The following is a 22,104-nucleotide window of genomic DNA, read 5'->3' on the forward strand; positions in this document are numbered from 1 at the left end:
CCTTGTGGTCTCCTAGGAAACCCTACTCCAAGATGCTAAGAACCCAATTCTTTGATTAGTTCAACAAAACCCCCAAAATTAGTCTCACAAGAGCTTCTGATGCTTTCTCCTCTCGCCACATCTACACTAAGGATGATTACATGAAAATTGTTTAAGAATTATCTCTTCCATGCCATAATCAGACTGAGGTTTCACGAACTTCAAGCATTTTCTCGTGGCCGACAAGTCTAGGAAGCAGAGGAAAAGATACTTGATTGCCTATGTCTTTGAAAATTATGAAGAGAAAACATTGTGAAGCAAGGACAAACAACATTTCAATCGAGGAGGGAAGGCAGTCCAACTGTTGTTCAATAGAGTGCATTTTCTTCAACGATTTTCATGATAAGGGAACTTTAAACCTATCCAAGTATTGCAAATCCTTCTGTGTGAATATTTTACGCATATCATTTATGCACTAGCAAATTATAGGAAAATGTATTTGATCTTTTATTTTAATTTGTCCATTATAGTTTATCAATCTTATGGAAAGGTGAAGAAAATTGAAAGTTTTTGAGTGTGGAAATGGAGTTCTAGACATGTTCCGAATAAACCAATCTGTCCCTAATAATAAAAATTAGTTGGAGAAGAAAAAAAAAAAAGTAGGGAGCCATGGATTAGGCGACAAACTGCATTGAACTTGTGGATTACAGAGCTCATTTTAATCTGAACACCCTGCAATAGTTCGTCAATGGAGACATGCAAGCGGACAAGGCTGCGTATCTCAAATCATGTTTTCCTCAGTCGTTAATTTGCATTGACCTTTTAGACGAATTTGAGAAGTTTTTTTATTTTTTTTACAATATTAAAAGGATATTTAAGATATGGATTTTTCACCAACTTTTGTGTCAAAAACGAAATTTACCCCTGGCTAAATTGTAACGGCACTGGCTAATCTCTAGACAAAATGCACCAAAGACAAAAAAATAAAAAAAGTCAAACATGATTCTTTTTCATATTCACAAAAGCATAGCGAAATTTTCTCAAAAATTTTGTTGTTTTCGATCACAAAATATACGGATTATGAAGATCAAATGCTGAAATTTTCAAAAAAAATAATTGTGTTTTTGTTTTTTTGAAAATTAGTCAATGGTGCAATTTGTAGGAGGATAGTTGTGTCCAATTGTAACAGACCAATTAAAAACGATAAATTGTTATTTGAAATTAATTCAAAAATAAACTAATTTCTAAGCTTTACAAACTCATTAAGAACTGTTATAAAAACTAATTGTGACCACCACTGAAAACATTAGTTTCTTGCCTATTCAGGGACTAATAATTAATTATAGATAGTTTAAAGTTGACACACTACACTCTTTGTAGTAGTACAATTCTTTCGATGAAAACAACTAATAAGTTTTAAAGAATAAATTTAGTATATACAATATTTTAATTTTACATCTCAAAGCAAGATGTTTGCTAGAATTTGGAAATTTACATCACCTTTGCCTTTTTCTATTAAAGGAAAGCAAACAAATAAAAGCTATTAACCGAGCTAATACTCCAATGCCAACAAGAATCTTAATACAATCAGTCCAATCATGTAGGTTGTACCCTCTACTCCATAATGCACCGCAACGAGATATCAACCACGCTCCAGAATAGCTATCATATATACAAATGTATTCCAATTTCAAAAAATGAAAAATAAAACCTCTAGTTAGTTATGAGAAATTGCTTTAAACTATAATATGAAACTATTAGTTTTGCATTGAATGTGGCTAGGAAAATAATGATATTTGTTGTCTTATCCTCATGACTTTATCTTGAACCAAAAAAATCAATCTTTCACTACATAAGAAAACATGTTGCATTGAAGTGATTTTGTAAAGTAAAAACGACCATCTAATGACATCCAATATTATGCTACCTACTTATAGTATCAATCACTATATTTGTTAACATTGAATTTTATTTTATTTTAATTTAAAAAATCCTATTATAAGGTAGCATTATGGGTAAGCAACTTTTATGCCCATGAGTCAACATTAAGAGCTAAATAAAGGTAAACAAGATATTACAAAGCTAACATGTTGAAAGTGACCACAAACTACATTTAACCAAGATTTAGTGTTCATGATGTATATTTGATATAATTAGGACATATGATAAGGAGTTGTATACTAGTTCTAGTAGTAACGAAATGGAAACATTACCTTACATGCAAGGAAACTGTTGTGCACACTGATCACCAACCATTGCAATATTTGCTAGCTCAAAAAACTTTTCTACAGTCATGCCAAAACAAATGGATGAGATTCTGGCGATCAAGAGCATGGGTGGGGTTTTTCCAACAACTAAGTTTGCAAATATGTCTTTTAGACTGCCACTTGTCTTATCTCCTCAATAAGCACTCTAGCTAAATCAGAACTATTTGGCAAAGAGGTATATTCTGAAGATTATGCCCGTGATGAAGATTTCAGCAACATATACTAGTCAGGATGTGAAGGTAAACATGATATCTCCAATTTTAAAAAGGGTTGTCAGTTGTACCAGTCATTACCAATGCCTCAAAGGCCATGGGAAGCATATCCATAGACCTTGTAGGTTATTGTAGCTAGTTTTCCAAAGATTTCATATTAGTTACTGTAAGAAGAAAAAAAACCAAAAACAATGTAACTGCTTTACTCTTTAAGACAACACTTTCGTCTTCCAGAAAGTATCATTTCAGGACATGATATGAGATTTCTAAGCGAGCTTCAATACACATCGTGAAATAGAAAGGACACAAAACTTAAGTATTCTATGATGCTCCATTTTCAAATGGACTGGCAAATAGAAGTTATGAATAGAACTTCAGTACGGTTTCTATGAGGGTATGATCAAAGGTATCTAAAAAATTGAGTTGAGCATTTGATCTATGCTAGCATGCTTAAAATAGACATTCTTTTGTTGGCATTTTTTCTCCATTTGAGGCTTGTGTTGGTTACTTTCCTCTTAGCCCATTTGATGTTTGCCTTGAAAGGTCAGCAGGAGGACTGGAAGAAGGGTATAGAAATGTAGATAAAGCAGAAAATTTCATAGATAAGGTAAGATAAATCCATCCCAACGATCAGGAAAAAAGAGTTTCAAGCAAAATTCAAATGTTACCACGATCAACATCAAGTTTGCACAATTCCAAGTGGGTGACAAAATGTGGGTGTAACTTGGTAAAAGATTCATAAGATCCACAATATAATAATGGAAATAAGAAAATGTAGGATAGAGATCACACACCGCAAATATTTATTGGTTGCTCCAAATTTGTACATATTAGATATTAGAAAATCGTGCCACCCAAAAATCCCTTGTGTGGTATGTGATCTCTATTCAACTGTCAAGACTTTAAAAATATATATTTCCCTTCATATATCCCTATTCAACCATCAAAAATTTGAAATATTTGCACAAATATTTGTCATGCGTCTCTCTATTCAACAATCAACAATTAAAAAAAGAAATCCCTGTTTTTCTAACCTTGGAACAAACTTAGTGCAAACGTTAATTTTCTTATAAATCCCTTGTGTGGTATGTGATCTCTATTCAACTGTCAAGAATTTAAAAATATATATTTCCCTTCATATATCCCTATTCAATCATCAAGAATTTGAAATATTTGTGATACCTCTCTCTATTCAACAATCAACAATTAAAAAAAGAAATCCTTGTTTTTCTAGCCTTGGAACAAACTTGGTGCAAACGTTAATTTTCTTATAAATCCCCTAAATCTGCTCCAAATGACATCAAATTTGGACTGTAGTTGCTTAATAAACCCTTGATCAACCTGCTAGAAATATTAAAATATCACCAAAATGGAAAGAGAATGCCCTTCACAATTTGACCTCTCAACTTTGTAAAATAACTTTATTTTGTTACTTCTGAGGGGCCAAGATCATGCTTTGGTACTACTGGATGAGATACATATAATAACAGAAATCGGAGAAAATAACCATCACACACCACATGAGAGATGCTTGTGGATCAAGATGCCCTAATATTTATTATACATAGAAATAAAATAAGCCCTTGAAGTATGGAAATGCTATACAATACTCCTTATGAAAGAAACTACTCCATGCTATATCTCGAAGAGGTCCCAAACACAGTGTTAACATGCTTTCGCACCCGAGTTTTTAAACTTTGTATATTGGCCCTGTGGGGAAACTGTTTCAGTTTCTCATTGGTTTTTGTTGCTAACAATGTCTTTGTAAAGGATTGTTCTATGTAGAGGCAGCGCCCCGACATCGTGTTGAACTCAAACTTGAATCGTGGGTTTCAAGTTCAAGTTCAAGTTCGAAGGTTCACATGGTTTGGGGTTCAGATTTCAAGTTTGAGTTTGCAGAGTCAAAGTTTAAGCTTCAATTTCAGAGGTCCACCATTGTTAAGCTTGGTTCGTCAGTTCAAAACCGAGTTCAGAGATTCAGCTTTAGAGTTCATTCTAGAAGTACAGTTTAAATGTCCCAAGTTCCTAAGTGGAGACTCGGTTCAAAAGGCTATTGTTCAAGGTTCTTTCAAGGTCCAACATGCAGGATCAGGCCAGGAGCTCAATTCAAGTTCAGAGTTCAAGACCAGACTCAAAAATTAGTTTCAAGTTCAATCTCCAGAGTTCAAATATCCAAAGCCAAAGTGCAGATTCATGTTCAAGTTCACAGTTCAAATTACATAAGAACTCATGGCTCAGATTCAAAGTGACTTCCACTCTTACATGCTCCAACTGCTAAGGGAATTCAAATTCTTAAGTTCAACTTTGAATTTGATGCATTGTTCTAAGTTATGCAATATGAAGGATCAATAGATAGCATTATCTCACGATGGTGACTTGTTGATAAAAGTAAAGGGCCAGGTCACTATAACCTGATGTTCTACATTATAGTAACATCCTCAATCAATTCAACCCAAAGGCAAAGGTTCCTATCTGCCAAAATATTTATATCTGATATAGCAAAGAAGTCTCCCATATTGAAAAGAATCTTTGTTTTCTCTAGTTCACTCATCCCAATGGCCCGATAGAGGAGTAGTTCTCATTTGAGATCTCAATGCTGTTGCATATTAGTGTAAACATCACTATGAGTTTAAGCCCGAGTGCATAAAGAATCGACAGATTGGCGACAACATACATTCCCAGTTTACCACTGCCCTTCTAGAGACATGCATATAATTGTGGAGAACTTATAAATTGCATGAACTGCTGTCAAATAGACCATTCGTATATTAGCTAGGAGGAGATGACGTCTTATTACCACTACTCCAATCGGGTTCCTTCTCGAAGTTCCACATCTTGGGATCAGTTTCCAAATTCTGAAAGTACAGAGAACCCCATTATACATCATCAGCATGAATGGGTTCAAGACAAAGTTCAACTTGCCATAGCAGTCACCAAAAGGATTATATGACATTACTCACCGTGTTGAAGAATATCAACCCACATGAAATGTCATGTCATGCTTATAAGATGGAAAGGCCATGTGAATCCAAAGGCCATTGCAAGAACATAGTATAAGATCCCCAAAATCATCAAAGAATGTAGTAACTTATATGTCCCAATCAACATCGACAACCAAGTTTAATTTGTTTGATCAAAAACTTGGGAGTTGGTAGTTCATGAAAATCATGACCAGCCCAACGCCAATATGAGAACTGTTTGACACAATGCTTGACCTCATCAGTTTTCAAATGATGAGGTGTAACCATGTAACCCGTGCTTGATTCAGATAAATAGATTGGATGGATTACAAACCATATTAAATGTCAATGGGAACTCAAACACCCGAGCATGTTGGACACCACAGTCAACATAGATCTTCACGTGGTATAAGAAATGTATAATGAATGGTATGCGAAGGCAAAAATAAATGCAGATCTTTTAGCCTGAATCATCATAGCATTGGTTTGAAAGCACTATAATAAGCAACAATACCCTCCAGCAATGAAGCCCGACTGTGTCCCTGGGTCACCAAAGAACACAAGCACCAACCCGATATGCTAGGGTAAAATTCAAAGGTTTTTGAGCAGCAATTCCGAAGAAGCAGCTATGCATATGCAAAATTGGAAATGCAAAGGGGTGATTTCAATGGAGACCTTGAACCCGATCATCACTGCGGTTGATCAAAGAATTACAAGGATGAGCAACTTTTGTAACCAAATGTTGGCCTGAACAACAAGTTGACTCCGAATTCAAAGAGCATAAATGATGATATTGTTGCCAATCACCCAAGAAGCTTTTCTCTACGATCAGTTCATCAAACCTGATGTACAGAAGTACAAGCATGCGCATGAAATGTTTGACGAAATGCTAATGCGTTCGAAATCTGTTGAGTGTCCACTCCTTGTTGATGGCATGTCATTATGTGAGGTACAGCTAGAGGAGTAAAATTTCCAAATCAGAACATCATTCCATAACTGTCGTGTACCTATCTGATAGCACAGTGAAATGAAATTATGTTTTGAGAGCCTAGTGATGGACTTGAGGCTTCGGGTCCACATAGAACTGTTACAAGCAGAGACACCTAAAGTAGCTAAAACTAGGAGAAAACATATAGCCAAGCTTCAATATGGTGTGATGTATATACACCCGAGCGGTTTCACAAAGTTTGTATGCAAATTGGTTACACGAAAGGTTTATGACCAAACATTTAAGAAGATAACGAAGGCCCGAGAAACTCTCAATGAATCTGGCAACTGTTCCAGAGAGACAACATTACTTTTATTTTTGCATTAATAAAAGGTGTTGTTAAGGGGAAATGTTACCATGGGCTACATATATATGGGTGCCTCCTAGCAAGTCTCATTTAAATGTCATATGGCAAGGCTTCTCTCCAAATATGTTAAAAAGGGACTTTGACAAAGTCTTCATGAAACTTTAGGGAGCATCAAGAATTGGTTTTCATAACTAAAGGAGAAACCGAGAAACAAAGAGAAACTATTTCTTGGAAATCTAAAACGGTGAAAAGGGTTCTTTTTACAGTGGATAGTCCTGAGGCTTCTAGGGAAATGGGGATACATCTCTTATGCTATTTGTAATAGGAAGAAGGGGGAATCTAGTTTGGTTTTCTATACTTTGATTAGATTTGCAGAGATAGGATAATCTTGTGATCATCCTGTTATGTACTTAAAATGTAGGAATTTAATATGTCAGGTTTTGTAAGTCTGGGTATGAATTTCTTAGACTGATGTTGATTATGTTGTCACTTTTGTCACATTTTAAATGTAGTTTTTGTATTGTCATTCATTGTTCGTAAACCAAAGAAATACTTCCCTCCATTTTCTCTGTAATACGAAGGACTAGCTAGGTAGTCTTGTGGCTGCTTATTCGTCTTGCTTCTTCCATTCAATTTATAAATATAGCAATCACATTCATTTTATGCCTATGAATGAATATCAGAAAACCCTAGTATCTTCAGGTTTAAGATACACCATATCATTCAATTCACTGCAAATTTTTCAACGACGGAGTTGTGCCTCTCGCTTCATAGGAGAGTTATCAACCAACAATAACTCATCCAACTGTTAGTTTTGTTTACTCTTCCTTATGGGTATTTAAGAGTCAATTTATTGCATTATTGTTGAAGGAAAAATCTATTTACTAGTACACAATATCATTCTCAAGACACACCCTTACAATCATAATCAATTTCTTTATATGGACCCAATAACATAATGTAGGGGGTAAACCACAAAAAATAGGAGGCATCCGAAATACCTAATATAATTCATGACCCGATATAACTAAGGGATGTGTGCCATGTGATGGCATCTTTATCCACCTTTATACATTTTAATATCACATCCCTAGGTACATAACAAAGATATACCTCAAAGCCTCAAACAAACTTATATGGTTCATCTTATATCATAGAGCAAGTAGGTAAAAGTGTTTTTAGATTGTATTTGTAGGTATATGAAGATTTTCTATGTAGCTAATTTAGCTAATTTTGATAAGTTGAGACTGTTCGAAGCTTTATTGCTTGGTAAAGAGGATGACACTATACCACATGTGAAAGATTTGCACTTGAGAAACATGAAGTAGAAAATGATATTATCCTCAACAAGAAGATAAGACAATTCCAACAAGATGAGCATGAAGTGTGGTTGATAGCTTAGAAAGGGCAACTAAAAAGAAAGGAAAATAGATTTCTAGAAATGAGAAGTAAAAGAAATCCCCATATTTGATCAATCCTCGATCTTTTAGGGATCAACGGCCTCCTAGTGGGGGCGGCATAATCCAAAAATTGAGTCATACATGTTGAGCTAAAAAGAAAATACAAAAATAAAAATGAAATCTAAAACTATGCAAAATCAGCACAAGAAAGAGTATACACGGAATTTATAGTGGTTCATCCAGAATGTTTGGACTACCTCCACTCTTCAAGTAGGGCAATATCTCTATTCAACTTATAATTCTCAATACAATAATACAGCAGCATCAAACTGGTTTTACATATCCTTTTCTAGTCACATCTAGTAGAAGACGAAAAATCACAAAAGACAAAGAGACGACAATGATTAGACTGCACAATCAGAACCGTTACATATTCTTTATTCCATAACCGTTACCATCTTCCACTTGAAGTCCAATCAGTGTTGCACAAATATATCACCTACTTAGAATGCTTATGGCTATGTCGTGACAATGGGAGCGAAGCTCTACAGAATTCGAACTTCTCTCAGGATACTACCTTAGTAAACACATCAACCAGATTAACCTTTGTATCAATCTTCTCTAACTGTAATCTTCCCTCTTCAAGAGCATGACGAATGATGTGAAATCTGGTTCTTTATGCTTTGCGTGACTGTGGAAAGCTGAAATTTTAGCCAAATGAATGGCACTCCAGCTATCAAAAAATAGAGTGAACTTGGATTGTTTAAATTCCAACTCACTAAACAATTGTTGTAACCATATCAGCTCTTTAGCTCCCTCAGTGAGAGCAATGTATTCAACTTCGGTAGAGGAAAGAGCAACCACTCGTTGCTTACGAGAAGTCCAGCTAATCGCTACCTTGGAAAATGTAAACACATAGCCTGTAGCAAATCTCCTTTTGCCTAAATCTCCATTCTGATTTCTATATGTTTTGCGTGACTGTGGAAAGCTGAATTTTTAGTCAAATGAATGGCACTCCTGTTATAAAAAAATAGAGTGAAGTTGGATTGTTTAAATCCCAACTCACCAAACAATCATTGTAACTGTTTACTGTATAGGGTAAAAAGATACTTATCGCATGTAGTATAGCAAGATATAACATAGAACAGATACTTTATTCATATACACAATATGCACTTCAATGCTTACAATATGATTATGCTCACTATAATGATGTCCCAAAGTCCCTTCTGGATGGTGTACATATACTTTCCCGAAGGTGTGACTCAACTGTCAGGCGCCCATTCAGATACTATTCTACCCATCGGCTACAATATAGAATTTATCGAAAACATCATCCCCCCAAACAATAAAGTCATCTCTGGATGACAATACAATAAAACTCAAAATAAACAACTAATTGCATCAATGTATAGATACTACGCAGAGGATTGCATCCTTGGCATAGTGGTCGTTCGTGCTCTTAGTTCGTTCGGCTCTGCCCGTAGCTTGTACGCTTGCTCCTTTCGAACTCTCAATTCTATTTCCGCCTCCATCTGAAGCTCCAAAGTTGACTGCATCATCCCAGCAATCTCTCTCAGCTCTCTCTCCTCATCTACTACTCACTCCTCTGTTGCTAACTATTCCTTCTCTGCTGCCAATTTTTGTAGCTAACTCTGTCTGGCTAACAAGGCTGACCTCTCCGTGGCTAACCTGGTAGCTAACTCCTCCCGAGCCCTCTCTGTTGCTACCCGATCCACCTAGCTCCTCCGAAAGGTGTAATATGAATCCCTGTATATCTCCACTATCTCCTGAGTCAAAGCCTCTACTCGACTCTCCATACCACAATCTCTCGTTGTGGCACAATCCTGTCGCATCTCTGCAGTCTCCACACTCGGCCATCCCCACTCTTCAAAACAAATTTTAGGCAGTCGGGCATCCTAATTTCATGAAGGATACTACTCTCTCCAGCTCCTTTACTACTGAGTCGAAAGCCTGTATCTCTGTAGAGGCCACTACCTAGCGAGCCCAAGTCCTAGAGCTGCTATATCAGTGAAGAATGCCTCTCTCATCACTGTTTCTGGCGCTACTAGATGTTGTTGCTACACACCCATAGCCCTCTCTACTGCTTCCACCATCTCAATAGCACTATGTGGTAGTCCCTCATCCTGTGTCGGCTCCTCCACCTGTGCCTGCAAAGGGTCTTCTTCTGGAATTACTTCTCGCGTAGGTGTATGCAAGTATGCCACTCAAGGCACTGGGGTACGGTGGAACCGCGTACTCAGGTACGTGCTCAACTTTTGGGTTCTACTCTCTCTGTCTCGCTCAGGTGATGCTAACAATGTCATATCCACTGTAACCACTACATCCGAACCCACTACGTCTAATTAGACACCCAGTGCCCTCAAACCCTCGCCTATCGGTATCTCCATTACTCCTACCTCAATGTCCATCTTTGCATCAAGTACAAGTACCTCAACCCTAGCCTCTGGTAAAACCTCACGAGCAGGCTCCATCGTTACCTCCAGAATGGTTGTTTCCATTGGTAGCGGATGTGCCTCTGCTAATGCCTCAGGAATAGCTCGTGTCTCTGCTCGTGCCTTCGCAGTAGGCTAAATCGCAATTGAAGCTGGCGTCATCACTACTAGTTGCCTAAATTGACCAAACCCCAAAATACCATGAATACCTATGGAAGCCAAATGTGTCGTCGCTGAAAGTGCCGGCTATCGAAATCTCAACGGTGTAGCTGTAATTACTTCTACTTCACCATCCTCTTCCTCCTCCCCATCGATCCTACTTTCCTCTAAAGAAGTCTCCTCCCGACCACTGTCAATATTTCCCCCATCTGGTCTCGGTCATTTCTGTCCAACTGTGGTCTTAGTGCCCAGTGTATCAAGATGTCTCCATTGCATAATCGGGGTTCGCCTAGTGCGAGTGGTCTTGGTTTGGCCTCCAGTGCTCTTTAGCTCCCTCAGTGAGAGCAGTGTATCAACTTCAATAGAGGAAAGAGAAACCACTTGTTGCTTATGAGAAGTCCAGCTAATCATTGCCTTGGCAAAAGTAAACACAGCCTGTATCAGATCTCCTTTTGTCTAAATCTCTAGCCATATCAAAATCAGCAACACAAATATAAGGAGTCTTCCTATTAAAACATAGAACAAGAGAGAAAGTGCCTCTCAAATACCAAAGAATCCATTGAACTGCGTGCCAATGAGATTTTCCTGAATTACTCATAAAACTACTCACAACTCCCATTGCATGAGCAATATCTAAACATGTATTAACCATGGCATATATCAAACTCCCAACCACTAAAGAATAACAAACACCATCCATCTCGTGTTTTTCTTCCGAAGTAGGACACATCTTAGAAGACAAACAAAAGTGAACAGCCAATGGAGTAGCAACAGATTTAGCATTTGATATATTAAACTTCTCTCACTTTTAAGATATATTTTTCTTGAGATAATTTGATTTCCCATCTTTCTCTATTTCTAATTATATCTATCCCAAGAATCCTCTTTGCTGCCCCTAAATCTTTCATGGCAAAATGAAGAGCCAAATGTCTTTTTTCAGCTCATGAACAATGCATATCATCAACATAAAGTAGCAAAATCACAAGCTCACCACTAGGAAGCCTCTTGAATTAAACACACAGGTCTAATTTATAGCTAGTAAAACCTTGTGTCATGAAATTATCAAACTTTAAATACCATTGGTGTAGAGCTTGCTTCAGCCCATACAAACTCCTCTTTAATCTGCAACATAAATGCTCATGACCCTGTTTAACGAATCCCTCCAGCTGCTCCATGTATAACTCCTCTTCAATATCACAATGTAGGAATGTTGTTTTTACATCAATTTTCTCAAGCTCAAGGTCCCATGCTACTGCTATGCCCAAAACCAAACGAGTAGTCTGCATTTTTACAACTAGTGAAAATATTTCATTAAAATCAACACCCTTTCATTGAGCAGATCCCTTCACCACTAATCTTGCCCTGTATCTTTTTCTTCCTCCATCTTCCTCTTTAATTTGGTATACCCATTTATTTTTTAAAGCCTTATGATTTCGCGGAAGAGGCACCAAATCCCAAGTCTGATTGGCGTATTGGATGCTGAATTAATATCATTACATGCTTTCTTATATGTCTGAGGCTCTAAGTGATCAGAACACAAAGAAAATAGTAATTCATAGTCGTCAAATCTCCTCAAACATTTTCTCTCTCTAGTAGAACTTTGTAGTTGAATGTTTGTTTCACTGTCATTAAATCTCAAGAGTTTATCAACATTGGTGTTGAATAACCTCTATATCATACAATTGTTGATTCTCGCACATGTGAATTTGAGAAATGCTTTGAACATTACCCACCGCTTGTTGCATAACTTGTGAATGGTGTCTTTTGTTAAAGTAACTAAAATCATTCCTGCAAATGTATAATCATTGCCATTGTAATTGATGATTTCCAAATGCAGATTTGGATCTCATATAAATATGAGAGGAGACATGTCTCTTCAAGAGACATGAAGAGACATGTCTCTATAGTTAATCGCCATTTAGTTTATAAATAACTATATATATAACTCACCTTTAATATATATAATATTAATATATTAATCATATATGTAATATAATATTATATTATTATATTATTATATAATGCATAATATATATAATACATACTATATTACATATATCATATTTATATTATATATATATATAAGATATTTATCTTAAGGACAATTTATCATCAATAAGGTAGCTTTAATAAAATCAATCCAACATAGGCTACAACAAGGTCAGGTCCCATAGCTTATGTAAGTCATATATATATATTCTTATTAGTAATATGAGACAAAACAATGTTCATATAAATCATGAATACAAATACTCAATGTAATGAGTATATCACTTCGACTAATGCTATACTTCAACACTCCCTTTTAGCAAAGGAGAAGTAACAAAAAACATTTTATGAGACATCAGAATCAAGGATATCTATACACAACATATTATCTGACTTTAACACTCTGAAATAGTGACTTGTTAAATAACTACAATCACAATGTTATGAACACTATCATAACATATATTATGATTTCTAATTGTCCAAAACAATATCTAGAGTAATCATAATGGATTCGTTATCTATGATCTCTAATTGTCCGAAACAATATCTAGAGATGTCCATGATAACATAATAGATTCATTACCCATGATCTCTAATTGTTCGAAACAATATCTAGAGATGTCTATGGTAACATAATGGGTTTGTTATCTATGATTTCTAATTGTCCAAACAATATCTAGAGATGTCCATGATAACAAGCCTATCATTTGCGAGATCGCCATCTTACAAAGATTACCTTTTGTTTGTTCATTATCATGGTGTCCGGCAAAATCCGACCCAACAAACCATGATAATAGATCTACCATTTATAGGATCGTCATCTTATAATGGTTACCTTCTGTTTATATATGTCAATGAAAGATCTTCATCTTTCATTACATACCATATGTGAAATAGTAACTACCATGAACCTAGTCATAGGGTGGTACAAAAGGTTTTCGACTTATATCTCTCTCTCATAGAGGAGAGCACATTATAAAGAATTTCTCTTAGAACTTCTCCTCATAGAGAAGATATCATCCACCAAGGATTTCATCTCAAAAATCTCTCCCTCTAAACATCAACCCTGGGAAGTCAAGTCCTCTTGTTACTTCCTCATAAACTATCTTTACCCAAGGATGCCTGTCAAACTCATCACTCCCTCATGATATACGTAGGAGTAGGCCTATCAACATCATGTAGTCACCCACATGTATTTCTAGACTCCCTCTGAGTATCAATCTTCTACGCTCCAACATTGCCTTCAAAGAAGTGTCATACTCCCTCTTAATGTAGAAGAATCTCATAATCTCAATCATCAAAGATGTTTGCTTCAAGAGCCTCAATTTATCCATCTTAATCATCAAAGTCTTTGGAACTACTATCATTAGATTTATTCTGTACAATATTTGGTAGCATATGTGAAGTACCTGATGGAGCCCGAAAATTTTGCACTTCCATTTATGAGATAATGTTGTGAAATGGGTCCTTTTTTATATCTTGATGAAGTAATGATATGTGAAGGAAGCGAATTATTAATATTAGACAGTAAAGTTCCAGATCAATCATTGAATACAAGCATTACATTTGGAAGATGCACTAGACACACTTATTTCACTACTCTGAAAGTTTCAAGCAAACTATGATTGTTCGTATATTATGGACTCTTCAAATAACAAATTATTCAATGATTTGTCGCAGTGGCAGGATATGTATCTGGCAAAGATAAGGAATGACAGGTCAAATTCATTGAATAAAATCATTTGTAAAACTTACATATCATTGTTTATGTAACAGAGCCTGTATCGTCATTGCGGAAAGATTAGATATTATGTAGTGTATGCGTAGCATCCTTGGAGTGGAAAGAAAATGATTCTTCAAACGTTATTTTGGATGCATCAGCAGAGGATGTAATACAAAATGACAGTATACATAAAAGCATATATTCGAAAATTGCTGATATCTATTGCGGTTTTCTTCCTTGTGTTTTTCTGCATGATCCCTATTACATTTGTGCAATCCTTGGCTAACATTGAAGGGATAGAGAAGGCCATACATCATTGTCAGCGCATGAGACAAGCTTAGCGAGAAGAATTGTTTGTACCAATGTGTAACATCTCCTTCCGGCTCTGTATTTGCAGTTTTACGTTCTGGATTTTGATATCGATCAAAGCTACTCCCATGACCATGATTGTAGGAATGAAGTGGATTTGTATGCCAATAATGCATGGTGCAGAGTATTCATGGAATTGTCTATAGTTATCATTTGCCATTGTCTAATGTTCATTACAGATTTCAGAAAAGATATCTGAGACTGCCTCTCGTCCATAGATGCCACGAGTTGTATTTGTGAAATTATTGGTAATTATGCTTCGGCGATTTATTTTTAATGATATCCCATGTCCATTACAGGTCTGAAGAATATGCAGGAGAGAGGAATAGGAGATTGGATGCGTACACACCAAAGGATTTTCTACTACGCATTATAGCATTGATGGATATACATCTAAGCAGAAGGAAACAGATGTCTGTGAAAATGCCCGTTGGAAGCAAAGCCTCAACAGACTAGTTTACAACGAGAGAGAAAACATAAAACGGAATTGGTAGATTTGCGAAATAGAGGGCTTTCAAAAGGATTGAGTATAAAGACTTCAAAAAAGATGAACGCTAAAGCTATCAACCGATGAAGATATACCAAGCAAATGTGGCCTAGCCTATGGTTATATTCAGTTTTGCTTAAAATTATATTAAAGTCATATCGTTAGTTTAATTTTGTTGTGAAAGGGTGCAAGGCTTGAAGAGCAACTAATCCATTTTTCGTTTTCTATAAATATATGATGTGAAATCAAAACAATTCACCATTCATATTGCTCTGAAAAAAGAACTCTGCATATTCTAAAAAAAGAAAACGATTCTTCAAATGTTGTTCTGGATGCATCAACAGAGGATGTAATACAAAATGACAATATACATAAAAGCATATATTCAGAACTTGCTGATATCTGTTGTGGTTTTCTTCCTTGTGTTTTTCTTCATGATCCCTATTACATTTGTGCAATCCTTGGCTAACATCGAAGGGATAGAGAAGGCCATACATCATTGTCAGTGTGTGAGACAAGCTTAGCGAGAAGAGTTGTTTGTACCAATGTGTAACATCTCCTTCTAGCTCTGTATTTGCAGTTTTACGTTCTGGATTTTGATATCGATGAAAGCTACTCCCATGACCATGATAGTATGAACGAAGTGGATTTGCATGCCAATAATGCATGGTGCGGAGTATTCATGGAATTGTCTACAGTTATATCTGCCATTGTCTAATGTTCATTATGGATTTCAAAAATGATGTCTAAGGCTGCCTCTCGTCAATAGATGCCACGAGCCGTATTTGTGAGATTATTGGTAATTATGCTTCAACGATCTATTTTTAATGATATCTCGTGTCCATTGCAGGTCTAAAGAATATATGGGAGAGAGGAATAGGAGATTGGATGCATACACACCAAAGGATTTTCTACTACCCATTTTACCATTGATGGATATACATCTAAGCAAAAAGAAATAGGTGTCTGTGGAAATGCCCATTGGAAGCAAAGCCCGAGCAGACTAGTTTGCAGCCAGAGAGAACATAAAACGGAATTGGTAGATTTGCGGAATAGAGGGCTTTCAAAAGGATTGAGTATAAAGACTTCAAAAAAGATGAACGCTAAAGATATCGGCCAATGAAGATATACCAAGCAAATGTGGCTAGCCTGCGGTTATATTCAGTTTTGCTTAAAATTATATTAAAGTCATATCGTTAGTTTAATTTTGTTGTGAAAGGGTGCAAGGCTTGGAGATCAACTAATCCTTTTTCATTTTCTATAAATATATGATGTGAAATCAAAACAATTCACCATTCATATTGCTATGAAAAAAGAACTCTGCATATTTTGAAGCATACATATTATTAAATTTCTTCATAGGGAGAGACTGAAGTTTGAACCAAGCAGATGGAAATTGAGATTATTAGGCATAAACTTTGATATTGTCTGAGATCAAGTTGTGTTGAATAGAGCATCAGCATCTGAGTGTCTTCAATACAAATTCTTCCACAATATAATCAGTAAGAGCTTTATTTGTTCTAGAATTGAGATTTATACAATTTGTTCTTTTTGGTTATTTTATTCTTTATTTATTTACAATTCATTATTACAATAGGAGGATCAAATTGTTCGCTGCTATTTAGATCTGATAAATACAAATATTGTAAAATATTATTGTTTTCTCTATTTGTATCTATTTTGTCCACATAAGGGTTGAAACATCATAGACTGGTCTAAATATGTGTAAAAGCGAAACAATTTGAGCCATCCTAGTAACTAAATCGTTTATAAACATAATATATATCCAATATCATAAAGTTGTATGTGAGAACATATATTTTTTACTCTATTGCCCATTTAAAATTCGGCATTGATCATTAATTTGCTCATAACTCTCAATCCATATGCTGGCAATAATCTAGTCCCTTTCCTTTAAGAGTTTGATACTTATTTGTTTTAGTAATTCATTTTAAATTTTCCGTTCAGCAACTCACAACTCTACTAAAGTAATTAAAATTCGAAGATTATTCATCATTTGTAATCTAGAAGTTTTTCATTTGAATCTTGCCATTTGAGGAGATTGCCTTTGCATTATATCTATTCGCTATAAAACATCTTGGATCCAAGTTTTGCTGTCCAGGATCAGGTGTACAAGCCTTGGTTTAGGGAGCCAAAAGCGCGGAGGATTTAAATCGATTTGATTGATCCTGTCAAGTTGGCCAAAATTGATTAGACATCCCAGCATCAAGCAGGCAAGGCTTGTAGGTTTCTAATCAACAATTTTGATAACCAACAGTACCAACCTTCTTTTCCTGAACGAATATCCTCAAACATAAAGGAAAATATCAAAGCAAATAACCCTTATAGTATGTATAGAATTACAAATAAATGAATAGATAAATGTAAAAGATACAAGCACTTATCTGCCCATGAAGGTCATGGAATATCTCTTTTTTTAAGGATGGTTCAAGTGGGAATGAAAACATTGCCTATTATTCCCCCCACAATGTAAAATTCTCACTCTTATATCATCTAACACTTTTACATCACATCAAATTTGATGACTTCTTTCTAAATTCCAACATGCTCTTTTCATCCATTAAAGCTCCAAACTTCATTAAGCTTAAGAGTAGAAGCTAACACAAGCTCATCCACAATATGCCAATATCTTGATTGAGTATGATTGTGCCACTTGAATGACTCTACAACTCGTACGTCAAGTTTCATTTATCAAAGAGAGACTCGTAGATAGTTTAATTGAAAGTCACAACTTTTTTATGATGTACACAAGGAGTAGGCTCATTCATGTAGTTGCATAAATTCCAATCCTCTTCACTGTTACAATTTATCGATCACTGAAAATTTCATCACAACATTTGTTTACTCCCTCTGAATCAATATGATCGATATCACTGACAATTGATGAACCATATCCTCTATCTGCTCCCTCTAACGAATGTGTCAGAATCCTTCTTAACATAAACCTTCTAAGCTTCTAAAATAACTTCCCTTTAACAAAGTGTTAGACTTTCTCTAAATCTGATATTAATCCTCCTTTTCCTACAAGAACATTCTTGGAGGAAAAGAGCAAGGCAAATGTTCATATAGAAAAATCAAGTAAGCAAGATATTTAGATAAACAAAATACTCAAGGATAATAAATAAGATCATTTCAATATATATTTTAATCTATATTTCAAACATGGTTATTTACGTAACCGAAAAATATATTAGTCACCGTAATGATAATAGATTTTACATAATATTTTCTCTATCCTCAATATAATATAATTATTGTTTTACAATCCATGGAATTATATAATTAAGATAAGCACATGTATAATTCAAAATGTTTAAAATTATATTAATTTACCATTTATAAAATTAAAATTAATCATACAATTATACTTTATTTTTTACCTTTTATATTCTCATATAATTAAGCAAACATTATATCAAGTTATCAAATATCATTTGGAATGAATGTATATATAAATATATATCTATATATAAATATAATATTTCAAAATATTAAATACAGAACATATTATATATTATCAAACATATATTTTCAACTATAGCATCTCATATGGTATAGTAACAAATATATAATATATAATAAAGAACATACCTTTATACATACCTTATGGATGCCTTACTCATGACAATCGTATCTGTTCACTCCACCCTTAATGTGTATGTACGTTACTGTAAGTGATGTGGCTTCCCCTTCAATGATAGGAACAAAATCGGCTATTAATAAAGAGAAGATGGAAAAGAAAGGAGCCTTTGGATCCAAACGCTGCAACCATAGCTTATACGGTGCCTAAACTTCCTTTAATTTTCTCGTTGTTGCTGTTAGTGGTGGCTCCCCTTTTGACAGCTGATGAATAGGAGCAATTTGGAAATAATAATCTTCCCTTTTATTGTATTCCGCAATGCATTTTCTGCCACATAACATGAATACAATACAAAAAGATTATGGCCTGTGTCGGATGACCACGCAGAATTTTGCCACGCCATAAGCTGGAAACATCTCACACGAAGCTACACATTTTATTTTGTCCACATTTGTTTTGATGACTTTGGATTTCTGTCAATGCTCCAAAACTTCCGATGACGGCGATGTATGTACTCTCTTTCGAATGTATATATTCTCAACTCATCCGCAGAGGGCATACTCTCTCCAATTCTATCACCATGGCAATATGAAATGCCACATCATTGGGTCAAGTGTCATGTCAGGTATATCCCTCTTTTTAATATCCTCACAAACTCCTCTCATTTCTCCTTTATGTGGTATAAGTTGGTGGGCTTGTCATTAACATCGCCTCCTTGACTATTGTGTTGGTCTTTAACCAACAGTTTTGATGAATGCTTTGTGGATGTGTCTATAGCATTAGCGATCTTGATTATGAATTGCTTATTACCTTTGATGGAGACAAGTACCATTACAAGATATATATATATATATATATAATGATTTTCCTCTCTATTATGTACTATATTAATGGTGGTTGGGAATTGATAGTTTTAAACCAACAATCTCTGCATATTTCATACGTATAATTGGTGTTAGCCATGTTGAGATTCCAATCCTCCTTTCATTCCTTATATTCTTTGTTTGATGATTTTAATGATCATTATTGATTGGAAAGCGCCAGTTAGAAATGTGTAGACCATAGTAATGTGCAGATCATCTATGAAGAATTTATTGCTTTTGGAAACTCACTTGAAGGCAGATTGAAAGACTATTTTTTTTTTGTTTGTCGTTGATAATATACCTCCGATCCATGTTTAATTTGACCAATGAGTGGACCCTGATGGCAATTGAGGAATGGAATCACAAGATTGATTTGAATGAGATTTAAATTGTTCAAACACAACTGATATTGGATAGATGTTAAGTCTCTCTTGAATCTGTTTGAATCAACAATTCTAACTACAATGAAATCACTTCATTTATTATGTATCAGTTTCCCTATTCAAGTGTGAATGTGGATTGTTTGGAATGTTCACTGAGTATTCCTCCATCCCCCGTCTTTCCTTTCTCGCCATCCCCCATCTTTCCTTTCTCATTGTTGCTTTTATATGACTTCTACATTTGTAGTTGACTCTAATACCATGTTAAAGTAACTAAGATCGTTCTTGCAAATGTATGATCATTGCCATTGTAATTGATGATTTCCAAATGCAGATTTGGATCTCATATAAATATGAGAAGAGACATGTCTCTATAGTTAATCACCATTTAGTTTATAAATAACTATATGTATAACTCACCTTTAATATATATATAATATTAATATATCAATCATAAATGTAATATAATATAATATTATTATATTATTATATAATAATATATAATGCATAATAAATATAATACATGTTATATTACATATATTATATATATAAGATATTTATCTTAAGGACAATTTATCATCAATGAGGTAGCTTTAATAAAATCAATCCAACAGAGGCTACAACAAGGTCATGTCCCGTAGCTTATGTAAGTCATAAACATACATACATACATACATACATAAACACATACATGTGTGTGTGTGTATATTCTTATTAGTAATATGAGACATAAAACAATGTTCATATAAGTCATGAATACAAATACTCAATATAATATATCACTTCAACTGATGCTATACTTCAACATCTTTGAATTGGGCCACCAAAATCCTTTTTAACTATGGTAGCACCGAAACTCTGCCAAGTTCCAATATGCGGCAGTATAGAAACATCAAGTGGATGAAGAAATGTGAATTGGGGCTAGGTGGGAAACAAATCCACGTAAGCTTGGGTGATAACACTACCCAGTTGGGAATGATTGTGGGCTTGAAGGGGATGAGGCGAGCCTAAAAGTGGAAGTTGCGGATGTTGAGCAACATGCTCGATGGCCAAATCACCATCCAAATTGGGGGCATGAACTGTTGAGTGTTGGAGTGGGGCGAGCCACAATGAAGTGGAGTTTTGAGTTTGTGCTTCCTACGAGTGTGGAACCAAGAAAGGGGTCGTGGCAAGTCAAAATAGTGTTGGCAAAGATTGTGTCAAAGCATCATGCTCTTTCTCAATGGCAACCACAGGGTATTGGGTGTAGGACGTGGGTATGGTCCGCAGTGTGGGTAGCGGAGGGTGTGGGGTAAATAGTATAGTATGCTCTGTCACATGGTCACTGCCAAGTGTCGAAACATTGTGTGCATGGTAATAAATTTGTGGGTTGGTTTCAAACAAAGACAATGGTACATTATAGCCTTCTTTGGCCTACGTTTGAGCAAGAGTATGTTAAGATGTAGAAACAGAGACATTATAAGTTTGGGGAGGATCGGTGGGAATAGGCAATGTAAGCGTAGGAGGGATGAATAATGGAATTTGAACCATTATCAAATAAATCGAATTTAAAATAATCAGGAGTAGTGTTCTGTTTTTGCAAACCTAGAAAAGACTTTTCATTGAATACAACACCCCGACTTTGAAGCACTTTATGAGCGATCAAATCCCACAACTGAAAACCAAAATGATCCTCACCATATCCTAGAAATACACATCTTTTGGATTTAAAATCCAATTTCGTTCTCTACTCCTTAGGAATATGAACATAAGCATCACATCCAAAAATATGCAAATGAGAAAATGAAGTTTTCTTTACTAGTCCACCTCTCTTCTAGAATATCAAAGTAAAGATGAGATGAAGGAGCTTGATTAATTAAATAAACTATAGTATTGCATGACTCTGCCCAAAATTCTTTCCCCAAACCAATATTTGATAGCATACACCAAGCTCTTTCCAAAATAATCTGATTCAACCTCTC

The 22,104-nt window shown here is 35.3% G+C and overlaps 1 protein-coding gene across 2 annotated transcripts in view; it reads right to left on the reverse strand.

Annotated features, from left to right (window-relative positions):
* Window positions 1–1,367: 1,367 nt before the first annotated feature.
* Window positions 1,368–22,104, reverse strand: part of LOC149576078 (ABC transporter G family member 28-like) — a 168,746-nt gene continuing 148,009 nt past the window's right edge. The window contains exons 14-15 of one of the 2 annotated variants that reach the window (XR_016361373.1): window positions 2,193–2,264; window positions 1,368–1,641 (exon numbers count right to left, since the gene is read on the reverse strand). Coding sequence is in view for 1 of the 2 variants with exons in the window: in XM_089816266.1 (XP_089672392.1) it covers window positions 1,476–1,641 (166 nt within the window). In the remaining variant the exon portion in view is untranslated. The remainder of the gene's footprint in view (window positions 1,642–2,192; window positions 2,265–22,104) is intronic. The other variant, XM_089816266.1, reaches the window with a different exon arrangement.

This window comes from Cupressus sempervirens, chromosome 1 (assembly GCF_028749045.1).
Source record: "Cupressus sempervirens isolate cs-2001-9-10 chromosome 1, ASM2874904v1, whole genome shotgun sequence".
In the NCBI taxonomy this organism is placed as follows: domain Eukaryota; kingdom Viridiplantae; phylum Streptophyta; class Pinopsida; order Cupressales; family Cupressaceae; genus Cupressus; species Cupressus sempervirens.